The sequence below is a fragment of the Eutrigla gurnardus genome (genome assembly GCF_963514095.1).
Source record: "Eutrigla gurnardus genome assembly, chromosome: 11".
Lineage (NCBI taxonomy): Eukaryota > Metazoa > Chordata > Actinopteri > Perciformes > Triglidae > Eutrigla > Eutrigla gurnardus.
The window spans coordinates 16,165,507-16,183,957 of record NC_139925.1 but is presented as its reverse complement, the minus strand read 5'-3'; the positions used below and the strand labels follow the sequence as shown (position 1 = coordinate 16,183,957).

At 39.9% G+C, this 18,451-nt stretch overlaps 1 protein-coding gene across 2 annotated transcripts in view; it reads left to right on the top strand.

The window, feature by feature from the left end:
* The window catches only part of kif20ba (kinesin family member 20Ba), a 37,637-nt gene extending 19,797 nt beyond the window's left edge, over positions 1-17,840 (top strand). The window contains exons 31-34 of one of the 2 annotated variants that reach the window (XM_084020521.1): positions 9,362-9,436; positions 9,881-9,998; positions 11,694-11,839; positions 16,437-17,840. In XM_084020521.1, coding sequence (XP_083876647.1) covers positions 9,362-9,436; positions 9,881-9,998; positions 11,694-11,839; positions 16,437-16,517 — 420 coding nt within the window. In that variant the 3' untranslated portion in view covers positions 16,518-17,840. Of the gene's footprint in view, positions 1-5,988; positions 6,708-9,361; positions 9,437-9,880; positions 9,999-11,693; positions 11,840-16,436 lie in introns of those variants that run through there. The other variant, XM_084020522.1, reaches the window with a different exon arrangement.
* Positions 17,841-18,451: the final 611 nt, after the last annotated feature.

Sequence of the window (18,451 nt, the reverse complement as noted above, 5' to 3'; positions counted from 1 at the left end):
TGTTCCTAAGGTCTAAAGTTTAAATGGAAGTTTAAGCGTAGAGTAGTTTTCCTTCCTGAAAGGAAAAATGACTTAACCCTTTTAGATTAACATATTTTGCCCCTATTTGAAAAATATAAAAAATCTTTTTCTTCATATGTTAATATCAAAATCCAATGTTTATTCTTCCTGGGGAAAAAAAACATTCATGGTTACATCAGCTAGTACCAACCACTTTCAACCACAATCGTATCATGACATCTATCCATCAATCAATCTAAAACTTCGGTTCTGCACAGGGCTAGTGAAGGTCGTCGGCTCATCTTTTCAATCAAATCAAATTCCTTGCAACGTTATGGTCCCGCCTGCCAATTCTTTCTTACTCGGAAATATGTCACCTGGGAGCTAGATACGCTTGAAATGCTGACTTACTTTCGACTCTCAGAAAAAAAACTCAAATGAATTACAATTTAATGTGTTAGGTGGCATATTATCGATCTGCCTATATACTGGGGCAAAAGCTCCTTAGCTGGAACATATTGGGCCACGTAAAAAGTACTCCCCCGGTGTAACTAGGTTTCTTGTCACTCAGTCTCCTTGTACTCTGCTGGTGTAGCGACATTTACTCTTTTGATACCAGCGGGGGGAGTATTTATTCAGGGATGAAATCTCTGCGATGAAACCACAAAGTAATTCCACTAATGACTGTGGTTCTGCTGACTGATCTGTGTTCCAAAGAGACAACTGGAACAGAAACAATTGTGAAAATCCCACAAAAAGATGTAGATGTTTGTCTTGTGGAGGGCCTCTACAGCACATCCAAAGTGATGTGATGTCAGATTTTATTCTGGGGATCTGGGGCACTTCAGTCAACATTTATGAACATGAACACATCCCTTTGAAAAGGAAGTATAAACATACTGAGATGAGAAGACCGGAGAAGCAGACACATTCTCTGAGTAAGAAGATGTTTTTGTTGTCCATAACTGTACAACAATGACATAACAATACCTAAACCTAAAATGTGGACTTCCACACATGCAGTCATTTTGTAAAATTGTGGGGGGGGAAAAAAAACTATACCTCTATTCCTGCTGCTGCAATGACCCAGTTTCCACTTGGAAAGGAATGGAGCCTACCTCACCCGAACTATGAGAAAATGATACAGAGGGGTTTAAAGAGTTAAGAGCCCAAGGTACATGGGAGCATCAACACATCAGTGACCCTGTCAGCCTTTATAACAAACCAATAAAGGAGGCTAACATCTAGTACCCAACAACAGAAGAAAAGAGACCATTAGGTATAGAGAAAGGGCAATGGGGAGCCTAAAACCATGAGAGAAATTTGCCAACATACATTGAGGAAACAGTACTTGACGTTTTGAGCCAATTTCAACCATGACATGCTGAATTTGGTAACCATCGTCAATATTAATTGAATATAAACAGCATTGATATGTTTCATCAAAGTACAGTTTGTTATATTATTTAGTTTATAGATTAAAAAAAGCACATTAATGTCTGCAGCTGCTGTGTGAGGTTTAGAGGGGGGTAAATGTCAACCAGGAAGGAAGAAAGTAAAATGAAACAAGGCTAGGATGAAGGACCGATGGAGAAAGACAGCAGAGGGAATACAGCAGTGGACTGGAGAGGAGGGTAGGAAGAGGAAAAGAGAAGACAGTAAGTTGGAGAGAGAAGAGGGGTAACAGATGAAAGTGGCAGGTCAGCATGGATGGTGGGGGGCAGCGGAGGTAGTCTCACTGCTCAGCCGAAGTCTGTGTGAAAAGGGACAGCTGGTGTGGCAGAACACTGATGCTGTTGTGTTAAAGGTCACGCCTGTTTTGCTACCGCAATGCCGGCGTGATATCTGAATTCACACACTGGGGCGGCTGTTGTTTGGTTCCGTGTGGAAAAGCAAAGCAGGCATGACAACGGATATTTTTTTACAGCTATATTGCGGGATCTTTGGGTGAAAGGAGCTCAGAAAACGCAATGGCAACTGGTAAATATGGAGCAGAAGAAAATGCAAAACATCTTCCTCATTTTCACACTTTATCACAGTTTGTAAAGTGTATACTTATTTTACCATTGGAAAACCAGAGAAATGGATCATGAGGCAGCTCAGACATCATTAATGTTGAAAGGGGCCAGTTAATGTGGTTTGGGCATTTGATCAGGAAGTGATGCCTACCTGTAGAAGTTTTCTGGGCATGTCCAAATGTTACGAGGTATCGTGGTAGACCTAGAACACGCTGGAGAGATTATATATCTGGTCTGGCCTCGGAAAACCCCTGGGTCTCCCAAGAAGAGCTGCAGTGCATTGCTGGGGGGAGGGACATCTGGAATACACTGCTAAGCTTACTGTCTCTGTGTGCCGGCCCTGGATAAGATGAATACATACAGTTGGAAATCTTTACTGATATACATTATTTAATTTGTTGAGAACATGTGACTCAGTAGTATGTTTGGCCCCCGCGTGCCTGTATGCACTCAACGTGGGCATGCTACTGATGAGTCGGCGGATGGTGTTCTGGGGGATCTCCCAGACCTGGATCAGGGCATCAGTGAGCTCCTGGACAGTCTGTGGCAGTACTTATCAGCGTCCGATGTACCGATACATAAAGTCCTATAGGTGCTCATTTGGATTTTAGTCAGGGGAACATGAGGGCCAGTCAATGGCATCAATGCCTTTGTCGTCCAGGAACTGCCTACTGGAGGAGCTGGACTTCCTGTGAACCCGTATGGTCTGCAGGTACCGCCACATGCTCCAAGTAGTGACAAGTGCACAAGTGGAACACAAAACTAGAGATAATCAGTCAGGAAGGCGAGGGGGGGAAAGGAACTGTCTGTAGCCACCGCATCAATCCCATTCCCTTGTGGGGTTTGTGGGCTTGTCTTGCTTTTGTCTCTCCATTGCATCTGCTTTTGCACCAAAGCAGGTGAAACTGATTCACAATCACTTGTGCTTCCTAAATGGAATAATAATTGATATCCCTGAAGTTTAACTCTTTTATTATATTTTCTGACTAAATGACTAATAGTAATACAATCATAATTGAACCCATTTTGAAAAAGAACATTTATTTATTATATTAATATGTAGTACAAGGATATATAAAAACCTAGAGTGAGTGATATTTTGTGATCAAATGATTCAATCAAGTGATTGAGTGTAATGTGGAGGGGTAACTCGTCCCCAGGAAACCTGCATGCCCAGCACCAATCACAAGCAGATAATGGTTGAGATTAGCTGGTAAAAATGGTAAAGCAGCTAAAAGGTCACATATTGTTCCCATGTCTCTTGTTCTTTGTTTAGTTCTTTGAAAACTGAGCATGTGTAAAATATGTAGTTTATGTAAATTATATTAATTTACTCAAAGTCAATGTTGCTTCAGTGTAAGAGACATGCAGTATCCACTAGAGGGCATTCCAGATAATGTGAACAGCATATTTCTATCTCATCCCTTCACTCAATCTAGTTCTCTGAGGTTCTGTCATCCAGCAGGATCTTGGCCTAACCTTGATCCAACTGAGAGTCAGCGGGAACACGGGCAGAGAGCAGGTTCACCACTGATTAATGGGACACTCAATAGAGCCTCACAAAGGTCAGGGAGAGAGTGAGAGTCATAACATACAAACAGTGACGTCTTCAGAGCTTTAGTAGGATAGTAGATTTGCAATTTCTCAGCTCAGTCAACTAAAAACAACAACCCATCCATCTCACTCACTTCCACTCTTTAGCTCTTCATTAATTTGATGGAGAGTGTGTGTTTCTGTGTGGCTGTAATTGTGATCCATCACCATTGCATGCATTGGGCTGGGGACATGAGAATATCCTGCATTAAATCAACTCCTTTTCATCAAATGTGGCATTGAATATACTTGGAGCGATGGCATTTCTTCAGCACTTTAAGTTACACATTGAGTTTTTGGTTTTGTTTGCTGCTGTATCAGTGATTGTTGATAGATTATTCTTTTAATATGAGACCATATGGGCTGGACAGCTGGATATCACACGATATCAATAAAAAAAAAACGTATACAGTATAATGGGTGGAAAATTAGATATGCAAGTTAAAAGTCAAATACAACAGTCAGGGTAGTATAGCGGCAAAAATGATCTACTATTTAACCATATATTGTAGTAATGTCTACCTGAGCAGAAGCCACTCTCCAGTGTGTTATACGAGTGTTCACATAGCCATGCCGGACACGTGTGCTTTTAATGCATGTTATCTGCTTTCATGTGGCGGTTAAAGCTGATCACTTGTAACTTTTCTATGAGTGAGTCTGGCAAGAAAACATCATCTATTATATTAAATATTATTATAATTATAAGATTTCTTTCAATAAAAAAAGAATTCCATTAATTACCCCTGAACCTCTTGGTTGTATTTCAGGCTGCAGTTAGTGCTGGTGTTGTGTTGGATTATATCATAATGATAATATCATAATGTGTTGCTTTCATTCACCCTTAAAGCTCTGCTCTACGATTTGAAAGATTTGTCAATTGAGCCAAAATTGATCCAATAGTAGCCATCGGTCCGCATGGCTACTATTGGATCAATTTTCCGATCCAATCCTCGCTCACTCTCCTGCTCACGCCTCGTCCGACCCACTTCCGCATTTGAAACAACGAGCATACAAGACGCTTGTTGCCCTGAGCAGTTCAGGTATGGAGCAGGGCTCTCAAGTTTTTAACTGAGTTCAGGAAGTCCCAGGGTACTTTTTTCAAACCTATCAAATCGTAGACCATAACTTTAAGTGGGACAACAACATGATAATGACCTTAGCACTACAAAACAGAATATCACCTAATAATCCATTAAGGTGCTTAATTGCGGTATTTTTAAGTACAAATACTCTCGTCTTGTTGGGTCAAAAGATCAAACCTTAATGCTCCTGGAAACCATGCCAGCACTTACATCTTGAACAATCATCCACGGCTTCAGTCTTCATTATACATGTTTTCTTTTTCCGTTATGTTGCTCATTATAGCTGTTATGGCTTTCTCACAAAAGGCAAGTCTGTTACTCCTAATGTGCCCTCTGTGAACAACCCACAGTTTATATTAATATGAATCTTAAAACCCACAGAGCCTCTTGGTTTTGAACATTAAACATCAACGCAGCAGAGAGTAGTGGGACACTTGCCGTCCAACAGAGCTTGATAAAGAGACTCAACACCCCATGGTGGCACCAGTGGCACTTTATATCCAATCCCATCAGGACCTGGACTATATAAACTTTTAATGCTTCCTTCCAAAATGACATGAAACATTAAACCACGTCGGTGCTTCCATCTCGTTAGTGTCTGAATAAGTCATGAAGAAAATCTAGCTGAAAAGATACATGAGTTGTTACTTCTATATATTTTTGTGCACCACTTCTCTCAACAATGTTAGTGTTGTGACCAACTACTACGATGCTCCTCCCTCTGTTTATCAGATGGGTTTCTAGCTCTTAACGCCTGGAGGCAGTTCACCCTCAAATCTAGTGTCCTCAATGTAGTCTCTCTCTCTCTCTCCCCCTCCCTCCTGTTCTCTTGGAGTATGTCTCTCTACATGATCAATGTTTCTGATTGTGGTTTTTAGATGACCTAGCCTACTTATTCCACATATTTGGCAATAGGGGTGCAACAGATCGCAAAACTCATAGTTCACTTCGTATCGTGATTTTGAGTCACTGATTGGATCAATAGAACGTGTGTGTGTGTGTTTTACATGTTACGCTGAGTTAGGGAGGTTGAAATTATTTTTCTGGACAGTGGTCGAAAAAAAAAGAAACAAAAACATTCTGTATCGGCCGATACGTCTCATCAAAGAATGGCAACTCAAAACTGTGATATGATCAGAACCGTGAGATTGCTTTTTTCATTCCACCCCTACTAGATTCTCACCAAGTTGGTAAAATATTTAGAATTTAAATTGATTTAAATGTTCTTGTTGTTTTTAAGTCGGTGGTTTTGCGTAATGTTCTGTTCGTTTCTAACCAATCTTTCTTTTCTGAAGACTTACATTTTCAGGAGGAGTAAACGACGTGCAAAAAACCTGAGGTGTAGTACTATTTATTTATCTTTTTTAAATCAGCATAATTCATCCTCCCATACGCATAAGGAGACAAACACTCCTCATCACATTCATTGCATTCTTCATCATCATTTACGACATTAGTGTAGTTTTCACTCGCTATCAACACAACTAGCCTACTGAGTGGCGCGAGATTTGTTGGCGCTGTAGCAGGTTCAACTGTCACAAAGGCTAAGCAATCTTACTACACTGTCATATGGACATGACGGAGCTGCTCGACCGAAAGAGGTTCGTCACTGTACTGGCTTGAAAACTTGGAAGACGTCAGACGGGGACTTGCATTGTTTTGGCTGTGGGCTGCTGTTTAGGTTTAAGCAATCGTTGCTATGTTGTAACAAAGTCATACATATGGACATAGCGGCTTCAATGATTTATTATGGACATGACAACTGCATTGCTCGATCATTGCTCGATCATTTCTTTAAAAAACGTTTTTGTTTCTGCGGTGAGTGGGAGTGAGTGATTTCGCCACACTATTTGAGCTAAACGAGCGCTGTCTTGTCTCGTAAGGACCCAACGTGTGTTGCATAGGTCTTGGAATTATTTTCTGAGGCCCAGAAAAGCAGATAAAACTTGCCCCTATGGGTTAGCGTTGGAGCTATTCTGGAAGGCTGGCAGGCAGGTACACATCTCGGGCTAGGTCAAGTCAATTTTGTCGGGTTTTTTGCTTGTAATAAGTCGGGATGACCCTGGGGATAACAAAAATGGGGTAAAGCCCCCCCCCCCCCCCCCCCCCGCGACCCTGAATACAGGATAAAGCGGTAGAAAATAGATGGATGGATGCTATGTATTGCAAAATGTGGTAAAAACTGATGATGGAGAAGATATTTAGAGTTAAAATGTCAGTAGGACATGCATCTCAATTAGAGATACTGCACACCTTTGACCATGTTCGCCATAACCATTACGCAAATCCCATTAACATTTAATTACATTGGAATTTTTACATGTGCTGCACCTTGCTTGTATTTCTGACTTGATTACATGGCCATTTGATTACTGGTGTTCATGACAGCACCTAAAAGCCTTGTTGAGGCAGATTACCTCTGTAAACAGCTGTTCCTTCTTTCTCTGTTTTCACCATGGTGACTAGAGCATATTTGTGTGGAGGGGGATAAGCAGAGCTTTGGTCTGCGATGTGCTGTGCTTGTAGCCACAGACTCTCGATGTTTTGGGGAGTACAATCTAGCTGTAGCCTGTTCTTCCCTCCTACAGGGAAGTCAGAGTTGAGAGCCACCGGGCAGTGCTCTTGTAAATTGTTGGGATTCAGTTTCTCGTTCAAGGACTCTTGAGCGGATAGCTCAGGGTTGAGGTGTCAAATTATTATTACAGGGTCGCTTGTATGACCACAGGCCCACACTGCTCCCAGCTACTTGTGGGGTCACTTCTGCAATCAGTTTGTCCTGTACAACTGCATTTACATAATATTCATTTCTTACAACTTCATATCATTTAATAATGAGGGTGTGAGTCTAAGTTGAATACCGGTATGTTAAAAAACCCCACCTATAACCACTTTTTTCCATATTGATAGTTTAGAGGGCAGATCCAAAGTATAAAGGAGGTCTACGATTGGCTGAAAGTTGGACCTCTATCTTGTGTAAATTTCAGGCTTGTACTGATATGGCTCAACAGTTAAAATGAAGCCACACAACAAGTACACCCAGAACCTGATATTTTATATATATAAATGAAATATCGGCAAAATGGAAAAAAACAATTGCGTGCAAGAGAAGTGTTCCTCTTTCTGCTTGTAAACAAAGTAGATACTTCCAATCTTGCCAATTGAGATGTATTTCAATGTAATTGCATTTTAAAAATCAATGAAATGATATTAATATTAATAATAATATTACCACACACAAACACAAATACAAACTCTTTTTGGGGAATCAGAATATGTTCTTAAAAATCTAGCGAGAGTACTTGCAGCACAGCTCTGCCTCTCACTATCTTCCCTGCATCTCTCTTTGTCCCCAGTCTTAATTCGCATTATCCCACGTCTCATTTACTTTCTCAACACGCTCCCTCTATTATCTCATATCTCTCTCTCTCTCTCTCTCTCTCTCTCTCTCTCTCTCTCTCTCTCTCTCTCTCTCTCTCTCTCTCTCTCTCTCATATGCACACTCGCGCATACATTTCATCTTGTTTACTTTCTCCACTCGCACACTCCAATTACGGTTTATCGCTATCACTTATCACTTCACTACTCATCCGTTTGCACTTCTTTCTTCCTCACATGTGCGCGCACACACACACACACACACACACACACACTCCAGCTTCCCTTTTTTATCTCTACCAATCTCTACTTCCGTACTTTCTCTCCATTCCTTCCTGGGATTATTTTTAAAAACGTCCTCTGAGTCACTGACTCCACAGGTTTTGACCCCTTTTTTTCAGCTTTTCAAAGTGGAGCATGTTTATAGCATTCACCACACCCACTCCACTGCCCGGTGGCCACTGCCTTATTCTCAATGGCTAGTTGTGAGTCAGTAGCGTTTTATTTACTACAGTACCAAAATATGTCCCAGACTTTGTTCAGCTGATGTCAATTGATGAAAAATTAAGATTTTGTTCTTTCTAACCTGCAAAGCCTGATAGTTTATTACACAGAACCATCCAAGAAGCCGTAATTTGGAACCTATTTGGAAAAGGGCACATACTTTCAAAAAATCCTTGGCAGATGATTGGATGAAATATTTTCCTTTACTGTTTCCTGAAAGCCAAAATCGTCCGTATTGACAGGGAACTGCAGAAAACATCACAGGCACTCATATTTTGTTTATCATTAATTAATTTTTTTTTTAAAAACACGGCAATAGTGCTCATCACTTACACAATCAATCTTCAGTTTTCCCTTTTGAACAAGATTCTGATGTATTTCTGAAAAACCCATGCAATATATTTTGAGTGGTGGCAGTTGAGCTTGTCAACTCTTTGAGCCCTTGTGGCAGGTAAATAACACTAAATTGTAGCTTGTTTTTCTCTTCTTGAAAATTATTCCGGCTGGTAAAATGGTAAAATTGGAATTGACTGGCGCTGGTCCACAAAGTGTCTGAATGCTTTTCTCCTGGTGTTTGCCTCATTTTGATGAGCGGTCCCATCTCCCTCAAACAGTCATGTCATTATGAAACATTTCACGGTTGTTGTCTTTTTGCCTCATTCTAACCTCTCTACCCGTCATCTACTTATATAATCCTCTGATGCTGATGACTCAGTACACACTCACTTTGTTTGTGTGTCTTCATTGTGTATTTCCTTGTGAATTTCCCTCCTGTGTGTGTGTTGATAGGAAGAGGTGGAGGCAGAGAACAGAAGGAACACGCGGACTAAACTGACGCCAAAGCTGACCCCACACCAAGAGGAGGTGACAACCATACACACACACACACACTAACACACACACACACACACACGAAAATGTACTCTGATACATTATACCGTGTATTAACATAAATAACTCGGTTAACGCCTCAATGTAACAAAACAAAAACTGCAAACCTGGAGTCGTCATAATCTTAAAAAAATGTTTTAGTTGTCATTGTGATTCGTACTACTGTTTATGATTATCATTTGCTAGCTGAGTTGCTTAGATATCAGGTTGCTAAAGTCAACTTGCAATGGTGAACGCACAACGGATGTGTACAGGTTCAAATGTGAACCACGAGGAAGATGTTTACAAGGGACAGTATGTCATACATCTTCGTTTTCGCTCCCAGTCATGTTTTCAATGTGCTTGTGCTGTAACCCCCATGCAGCTTTTTCCACTGTACATGCTGACTAACCACAGGTCACTGTCGTCTGTGATCAGATCGCTTCCCCAGCGTGTAGCCACAACTCCCAGAGCAGCATCCGCAGCAGAAAGGAAGGAACTCTGCAGAAGATAGGAGACTTCCTGCAGAGCTCCCCCACGCTGCTCGGCACTAAAGGTCAGTGTGTCAGTGTGTGACTCATAACTGTGGGAGACGTTTAACTTTTACCTTATTCTCTGTAGAAGAGAATAAGGAATTATGAAAGTAAATAGGTAGAGGTTGCACTTATCTCCTTTCTTCAAACATAAAGAAGAGTCTAATAAATATGAGGAAACGGCAAAATGACATACACCAGTGGAGGGTTAAACCAGTTTTTAATCAGCTGGTGACACATGCTGTATATCGACACCTCACCAATCATGTTTTCAGTGTGCTTGTATGTAAGCCACATGCAGCTTTTTAGGTATTGATTTCACATTATAAACTGTCATTTCAATAAAACCTAATGTTAAATAAACAATTTCACACAAAGCAGAAAAATGTGCTCTAGTTATTTAGATTTATTTAGATTATTTTATTTCTAGTTATTAAGTTTGTCTACTAATTATGAAATCATAAAAATCGTATCAACGATATTGTATTCACAGTATCAGAATCTGTATCAAAAATGTTGAAACGATTCCAAGCCCTATCTTTATTTACTTTGCGCTATTTAATTGCAGTGCTCTCTCTAAGACATGTTACAAACACGCACAAAAACAGGCTATGTTGTCATGGTAGCAAGCCTAAGTCATATAAAGAATTGTAGGCTCTGGCTCACACTGTAATTTTACTGGGTGAAATGTCCTAGAACACGTCTTCATTTATTTTATTTTTTCCCTCCATAGATCGGTTTTCCAAACAAATGTCAGATGCCCCAAATCGGGTTTTAAAATGTTGGTCAAAATGTGGTTAAAATTACCTTCAACATTCAAATTGTGACCAAAAAGAACTTGAATGTTTAACTACCCACGTACACATGTATAAACCTTCAGTCATATTTTCTGGTAGTATACGGGAGGCAAACGCAGGACCCAGATGGTGGTTATAGTTATACCAGCGTGCAGAAACAAAGTGTAAGGCACACAACGACAATCCTTCAAGTTTCTGCCGGATGTCATAAAGGGAAGGATAACGCAGGTTTGAAAAAGTAACAGGGCAAGGGCAGCACTAATGATGGCTGAGAGGAGAACGTTAAGACAGGGAACACATTGGAATCAACCGGAGTCATCGGAGTTTTATCCTCAGGGACCAGAAGTTTCACTCTGTCAATTAATTGTCACCCTGGGGTTTCAACACAAAGATGCTGTCGTCCGCCACCATCTGATCATCCCTCCACCTCTATCTTTTTCTTTCTGCTGCTTGCTGTTTCTTCTTCCTGTTCCTCATTGTATTTTATCTTCATTATTTCACTTCCTCCAACACCTCACTCTTTTCTTTCTTAAATGTTCCTTTTCTCTCCATCGCTCATTCCTTCCTTCCTTCCCCACCTCTCTGCCACATCTCTTTCTCCCCCTATCCTTTCTTTCTTATACCCTTCAGTCCCCCCTCTCTTTTTCTCACCTGAACAGTAAATTAAAGGATAAAACGTTATTTTATATTTCTGCCTATGAATCAGTGTCTGACAGTCAGTCTTTACAGTATGTATACTAATGCGATAAACTTCCGTTAAAATGATTTATTTGCCGTAAAATGTATACACACCTTAAGCATATTTAATATCATCAAATGGTTCACCAAGGTAAAATTAAGAAATTAAAAATATCGATCTAAATCTGACTAAAGTATCTATTCAGCATGTTCCTCCTGTCTAAATTATCTCGGTCTGTGCAGCCAAGAAGATGATGAGTCTGGTGAGCGGTCGAGGTGATGCAGACTCAGCTGCCTCCTCTTCCTCCCTCAGTCTGAGAGCCAAGAAAGGCAAAAGGAAACTCTACAGGCCTGAAATCTCCTCTCCGATGGACATGCCCTCACACCCAGTAAGTGTCAATTTAGATAAGCTTATTATGCCATCACATATACTTGTCCTAGTGCGCACACACAGTAACCCTAGAGTACAGCTGGGTATTCATTATTATCATGTATTGAATCATTACAGACCGCTAAATTAAACTAGTGAACAGTACTGATGGTTTCTGTCTGACAACAGTGTAGTGGTATGTAACATGTGTATAGTGTGGTGTTTATTTTTTCTCTTTTCCCTCCTGTTCAGTGTTTTAATATAGATTTATAAATCCAGTTATCGTTGATAAATGCTGTTGCAATGGAAGTCTGCATTTTTGTGAGAGCCACTCCATGTTCCTTGCGCCAGTGTGAGTCTGTTTACACTGGTGGAATGTAAGGACATGTTTTTTTGTGCATGTGTGTTTTCTCCACTTTGTCGAATACAAAAGTTTAAAACATATCTATAAAAGTGGATATGGCTACATTGAGAACATGATTGCCACATATACTACTCATAATAGCAAATCATTTAAATTGAAACATTATATATTAGAAAAGTATGGGCTGTAGTTGTGTGAGCGGGGAGTATTTATTTTATTTTAAAAATATTAAATGCTTCAAACAGGAGATCTACCTTTTTTGTGTAAATAATAATTTGTCAGAAGAATACATTTGTTTTACAATCTGTTTAGTTTTTCAGTATTTGCTGTATCAACACAGCTTAAATACATCATATGATATTCATTACACAGAACAAATAATTAATAATCCGGGACTCAGTTTCAATTTGATCCTATTTATACAACCCAATATCACAATTTTGCCTCAGAAGGCTTTTAAATCTGTAAGACACGCAACATCCTGAATCTCTGGACCATCGTATTAAATAAGGAAAATCTCACGTAAAAAAAGAGGCCGTCCAAGGCATGCTGCCACAGTACACATGCACTTTTATGCACATGATCCAGATGGTACCACCTCATTTTGATCCAGGAAAACCTCTGGTATGCTGTAAAAAAAAGTAAGTGTGTAAAAACAATAATCTGTAAATGGTCATTGCGACTGTTAGTTGGCCCCATAGTGTTATGGTTTTCTGGTGCCAAATCATTGCAGGCTGCTAAATTAACCCAATAAACAATACTGATGGCTTCTATCTGACAACAGTATAACAGAACATAACACCCATTTGAATAGTGCAGTGTTCAGCCAACCTACCGCTGCTGCAGTCTCGCCTCCTGCTCCGTTGGAAATGACCAGCATTCCACACTCATGCCAACTTTATAATCATCACCATCGGGATAATCAGTGCACTGCATGTTGCCATATAGTCATGTGATCACACTTATGCTCTAAAAAAGTACAGAAGGAAGATAGAGATGCACTTGCATAGTTTGTCATAAAAAATGTTATTTTATATCATAAAGAAATCCATATAAAAGTAATTTAAATCCGTCAAATATATATATATGTATATATATATATATATATATGTATATATATATATATATATATATGTATATATATATATATATATATATATATGTATATATATATATATATATATATATATATATATATATATATATATATATATATATATATATATATATATATATATATATATATATATGTATATATATATATATATATATATATATATATATATATATATATATGTATATATATATATATATATATATATATATATATGTATATATATATATATATATATATATATGTATATATATATATATATATATATATATATATGTATATATATATATATATATGTATAGTTGTGGGAAACACATTCTAGTGTCTTACTGAACAGTCTAAAGGTGTGTTCACTCCAAACATGAAACTGCTTTTCGCCTTGTGCTATTGCACACTCAGTCAACGAAAACCTGCAAATACCTGTTGTGGTGACATTTGTGTAACTTGCTTAGAAGATTCAGATTCTACTCCTGTCGAAGGTGAATCAGAAATAGACGGACTGGATCTGTAAAGTGAACTCTGGTCCAAACAACAAGTTCGCTGCTGTATTTCTGCCATATTACGTTATGTTAAGTGTTGATGGAGCAGCTACAGTAGCATAGCCTACCTCCGAACGATCCAAACTGCATTCAGAAAACAAGCATTTAATAATAATAATAATAATAATAATATAATAAATTTATTTTTATAAGCGCTTTTCCAAAAGCTCAAAGACACTTTACATACAATAAATGCAGTTAAGAACACAAGACATTCAATTAAAAGCAGCAAAGACAGTATAAAACATAGAAAACAATATAGAACACACACAGAAATTATGTATTAAAAGCTGATTTAAAAAGGTGTGTTTTTAACATGGTCTTGAATGTTGGGAGGTGAGTGCAGGTGCGGATGGGTTTGGGGAGTGAGTTCCAGAGGGAGGGGGCAGTGATGGAGAAGGCTCTGTCCCCCCAGGTTCGGTGCTTGGTCCGTGTGGGTGGTGACGGGATGTTTCCTTGGGATGAGCGGAGGTCGCGGGAGGGGGTGTGGTGATGGAGCAGGTCTGTGAGGTAGGGGGGGGCCAGGTTATTAAGTGCTTTGTGTGTGAGGAGGATGATTTTGAACTGTATGCGGTGAGTGATGGGCAGCCAGTGCAGGTCACGGAGGACGGGGGTGATGTGATCTCTGGAGCGGGTGTAGGTGAGCAGGCGTGCGGCTGAGTTCTGGATGTATTGCAGTTTATTGAGGAGTTTGGATGGTGAACCATAGAGGATGCTGTTGCAATAGTCCAGTCTGGATGTGATGAATGCATGGATGAGGGTTTCTGCAGCAGAGAAAGTGAGTGAGGGGCGGAGACGGGCAATGTTCTTGAGGTGGAAGAAGGCGGTCCTGGTGATGTGGTTGATGTGGAGGTCAAACCTTAGCTTACTGTCGAAGATGATTCCTAGGTTGCGGGTGTGGGATGAGGGGGACAAAGTGCAGTTATCAAAGGTGAGGGAGAAGTTGTGGCTGGCTTTAGTGCGGGATGTGGGGTCAATGATGATTATGTCCGATTTGTCACTGTTCAGTTGAAGATAGTTTGTTTGCATCCAAGATTTAATTTCTGTGAGACAGTTGCTGAGGGTGGAGTGGGTGTTGTTGGTGATGGCCTTGGTGGAGATGTACAGTTGGATATCGTCGGCGTAACAGTGAAAATGGAGTCCATGTTGACGGATGATCTGGCCAAGGGGGAGGATGTAGAGGATGAAGAGGAGGGGACCAAGCACCGACCCCTGGGGGACACCTTGTGACAGGGGAGCGGTGGTGGAGGTGCAGTTGTTGATGCTGATGAACTGTTGTCGGTTGGTGAGGTAGGAGTGAAACCAGGAGAGTGCTGTGCCAGTGATGTGGAGAGAGGATTCCAGACGGGAGAGCAGGATGGAGTGGTTGATGGTGTCGAAGGCTGCTGTGAGGTCGAGGAGGATGAGGATGGTGAGGTGTCCGGAGTCTGAGGAGAGGAGGAGGTCGTTGTTGACTTTCAGGAGGGCTGTCTCGGTGCTGTGTTTTGTGCGGAAACCAGATTGGAATGATTCAAACAGGTTATTGCAGGTGAGGTGGGTTGTGAGTTGTGAGGCGACGGCACGTTCCAGGATTTTTGACAGGAAGGGGAGATTGGAGATGGGGCGGAAGTTATTTGGGTTGTCAGGGTCCAGACCGGGTTTTTTTGATGATGGGAGTGATGGCAGCCAGTTTGAGGGTTTGGGGGACAGAACCAGAGCAGAGGGAGGCGTTAATGAAGTCAATGATGAGTGGGGAGATGACAGGGAGGCAGTCCTTGATGAGTTTGGAGGGTATGGGGTCCAGGTTGCAGGTGGAGGTTTTTATTCCGGTCATGATGGTTGTGAGTTGTGCTGGTGATACTGGAGAGAAGTGGGTCAGGTACTGGATAGTGGTGGCTGGGGAGGCAGGGAGGGAGGCAGGCGGGGAGATGGGAGGGATCCTGGAGGTGTTGAGGTTACTGTAAATGGTGCTGATTTTTGTTTGGAAGAATGATAGGAATGATTGGCACTTTTCAGTAGTGAATAATGAGGAGGTGTTGTCGTGAGGTTTGAGAAGGGAGTTGATGGTGGAGAACAGAGCCTTGGGGTTGTTGGAGCCAGAGTGGATGAGGTGGGAGTAGTGGGTGGTCCGGGCAGCGTTGAGTGCTTCTTTGTACTGTTGTAGGTGGTCGGTGTAGGCGAGAAGGTGAACTGTTAATCCGGTTTTCTTGCAGAGTCTTTCAAGTTGTCTTTTCCGGGTCTTCATTTGGCGGAGTGTGGGGGTGAACCAGGGGGCAGAGTGAGTGAAAGAAACTGTTTTTGTTTTGGCGGGGGCAAGCTGATCCAAGCAGGAGGAGAGTGTGCAGTTGTAGTAGTTAACCAGGTCAGTGGGGTCATCAGATGGTGGGCGGGGTGAAGCAGACAGACAATGGATGAGTGAGGTTGAGGTTATTTGCTTATCATCTTGCGGACAGACCCAACAAACCATGACTTCAGACTTTTAATAAGCAAGTTGCTTTCAACATTGTTTAGAATTTGGATCCAGTAACTTAAGTTGTCGGTGTTCTGATTGGCTTATGGGGTCTGTGCCTCTAATAACAAGCCTATACTAATACACTTTTTAACAATTTGTTTGTTGTAGATCATCAACAGAGAGCCAGAAGAGAAAGAGAGTGATCATCAGATCATTAAGAGGCGCCTTCGCTCCAGGATGGTGAAATAATGAAACTACTGGACACCCCTTTCTTTTCTTCCTTCTTTTTTTTTTTTTTTTTTTTTTGCTTAACAGCGTCTTAACAAAATGAAGCTGCTTAAAATACTTTTTCTGTGTAACAATGGCTAAGAAGTCTTAAAACATAACTTCTAACTAAGTTGTCGCATTTAAACAAAAATTAATTAAAAAAACGTTAATAGTTAAATACTGAGAATTTGGGAATTGAGCAAATATAGCTGTGTATATTTCAAAGTGGCCATTAAAGGAATAGTTGAACATTGTGGAAAGGATTCATTCGTTTTCTATTGAAATTTAATTTAAAAGATCAATAATACTCTTGTGGTCAGAGCGACGCCGGATCAAGGAAGCATAACCACAGGAAGCAGCTAGCTCAAAGCCACCTCCCAGCACCTCTAAAGCTCACTTGTACTTTTGTTTGTTTAGTCCATACACAAACACACATGTAGTATTTTGTGGTAATAATTGGTCCAACTACCAAAATGTTGAATTATTCCTTCACAATTCTGATACTGATAAATAATGTAATAATAATTTACAAGTAATCAATATTTACCATCAAATGACTCCAGAGTCGCTGCTTATACTCGTTAGCTAGTCAACACTATTGTATATCTTATACAGTTCATCGACAAAATATGCTTATATATAACTTTTTTTTCTTCCTACTTTGATGTACTTTTGATTGAAATGTCTTTTTTTACTTTATGTGAGTAAGCTCCAACGTTAACAATTTAGTGTCATTTTTCAGCATTAGATTTAAAAAAAAATGCTTCTGTTCACAAATTCTAAACCACAAATTGTTCTCAGCATTTTAACGGTTCATATAAGAAGTCAGATATTGAAATGCTGAAAGTCTCTGTAGTTTACTTTGGATAGAGTTATAAAACATCCACTTTTCTTACTACACCCTAAACTCCTAATGCACTTTATCTCCTTCCTCGAACAAACGTGTGACTGAACACTAAAGGCAAATGATGTAGGACAAAATGTTCCTACTGTGTACTTGTTTCTGAAACACATTCACCTGTTTGCTAAAAGCAATGTTGTTGGGACTTATAACTATATTCTGTTCTAGATGAAGGACTACTATATTTGTTTATTTTGTACTGTAAACTTTTGTTAAAGCTGCTCAAGTTTAAAAAATGTTCAAATGTGTTCTCACTCTTGATGTTTATTTTGTGAAATTGTGCACTTTCTGTCTTTTCACTTATTTTGAAAAACCTATTTCATACTAATCTCCTTTTTCAGACCTTCTTCTATAGGTCTTATCAGTCATTAACCAATTAAAAATACAAAACTGCTTCTCAGTTATAGAGATCTGCTGTCTTTCTTTGTCAGAGCCCAAAGTAGTGCTGCACAATGTATTGTTTCAGCATCGCCATTGTGATGTGGACTTGATGCCCAGTGCTCCCTCTCTCACTGTTGGGAGAGAAACCACTGTCAGCTGGCGGCAGTTGATATAATTGTTTACTATGGCAAAAAAAAAATTATAATTTCGTTTATCTACCCTCTTAAATTTAAGAGCACCAGATTAATAACTTTCACTAATGTTTCATGTGGCTATATATACTGTATATATATATATATATATATATATATACATTTCATTTTTTTTCTTACCCAATATCGTGCTGCCATGGCTGCCACGGCTTCTTTAAATCAGACAAGTACATTGCAAACAAAAAAAATATGCTTCGTGAAGCATTATTTTTTATGTTTGCAATTAAAGACACTTTTTGTGTTGAAGTGGGAAATAGCTTTTTGTGACAGCAAGAACCCCAGGTTGCTTGTGTCAGCAATGCACTGTTCCTGAGCTGCTGTGGTGTGTGGGCACAAATACAGAAAATATGTTTTCGTAAAGAAGTATTGAAAAGTGTTCAAGGAAACATACTTAATCAAGATGAGAGAAAAGTTGATGTAGT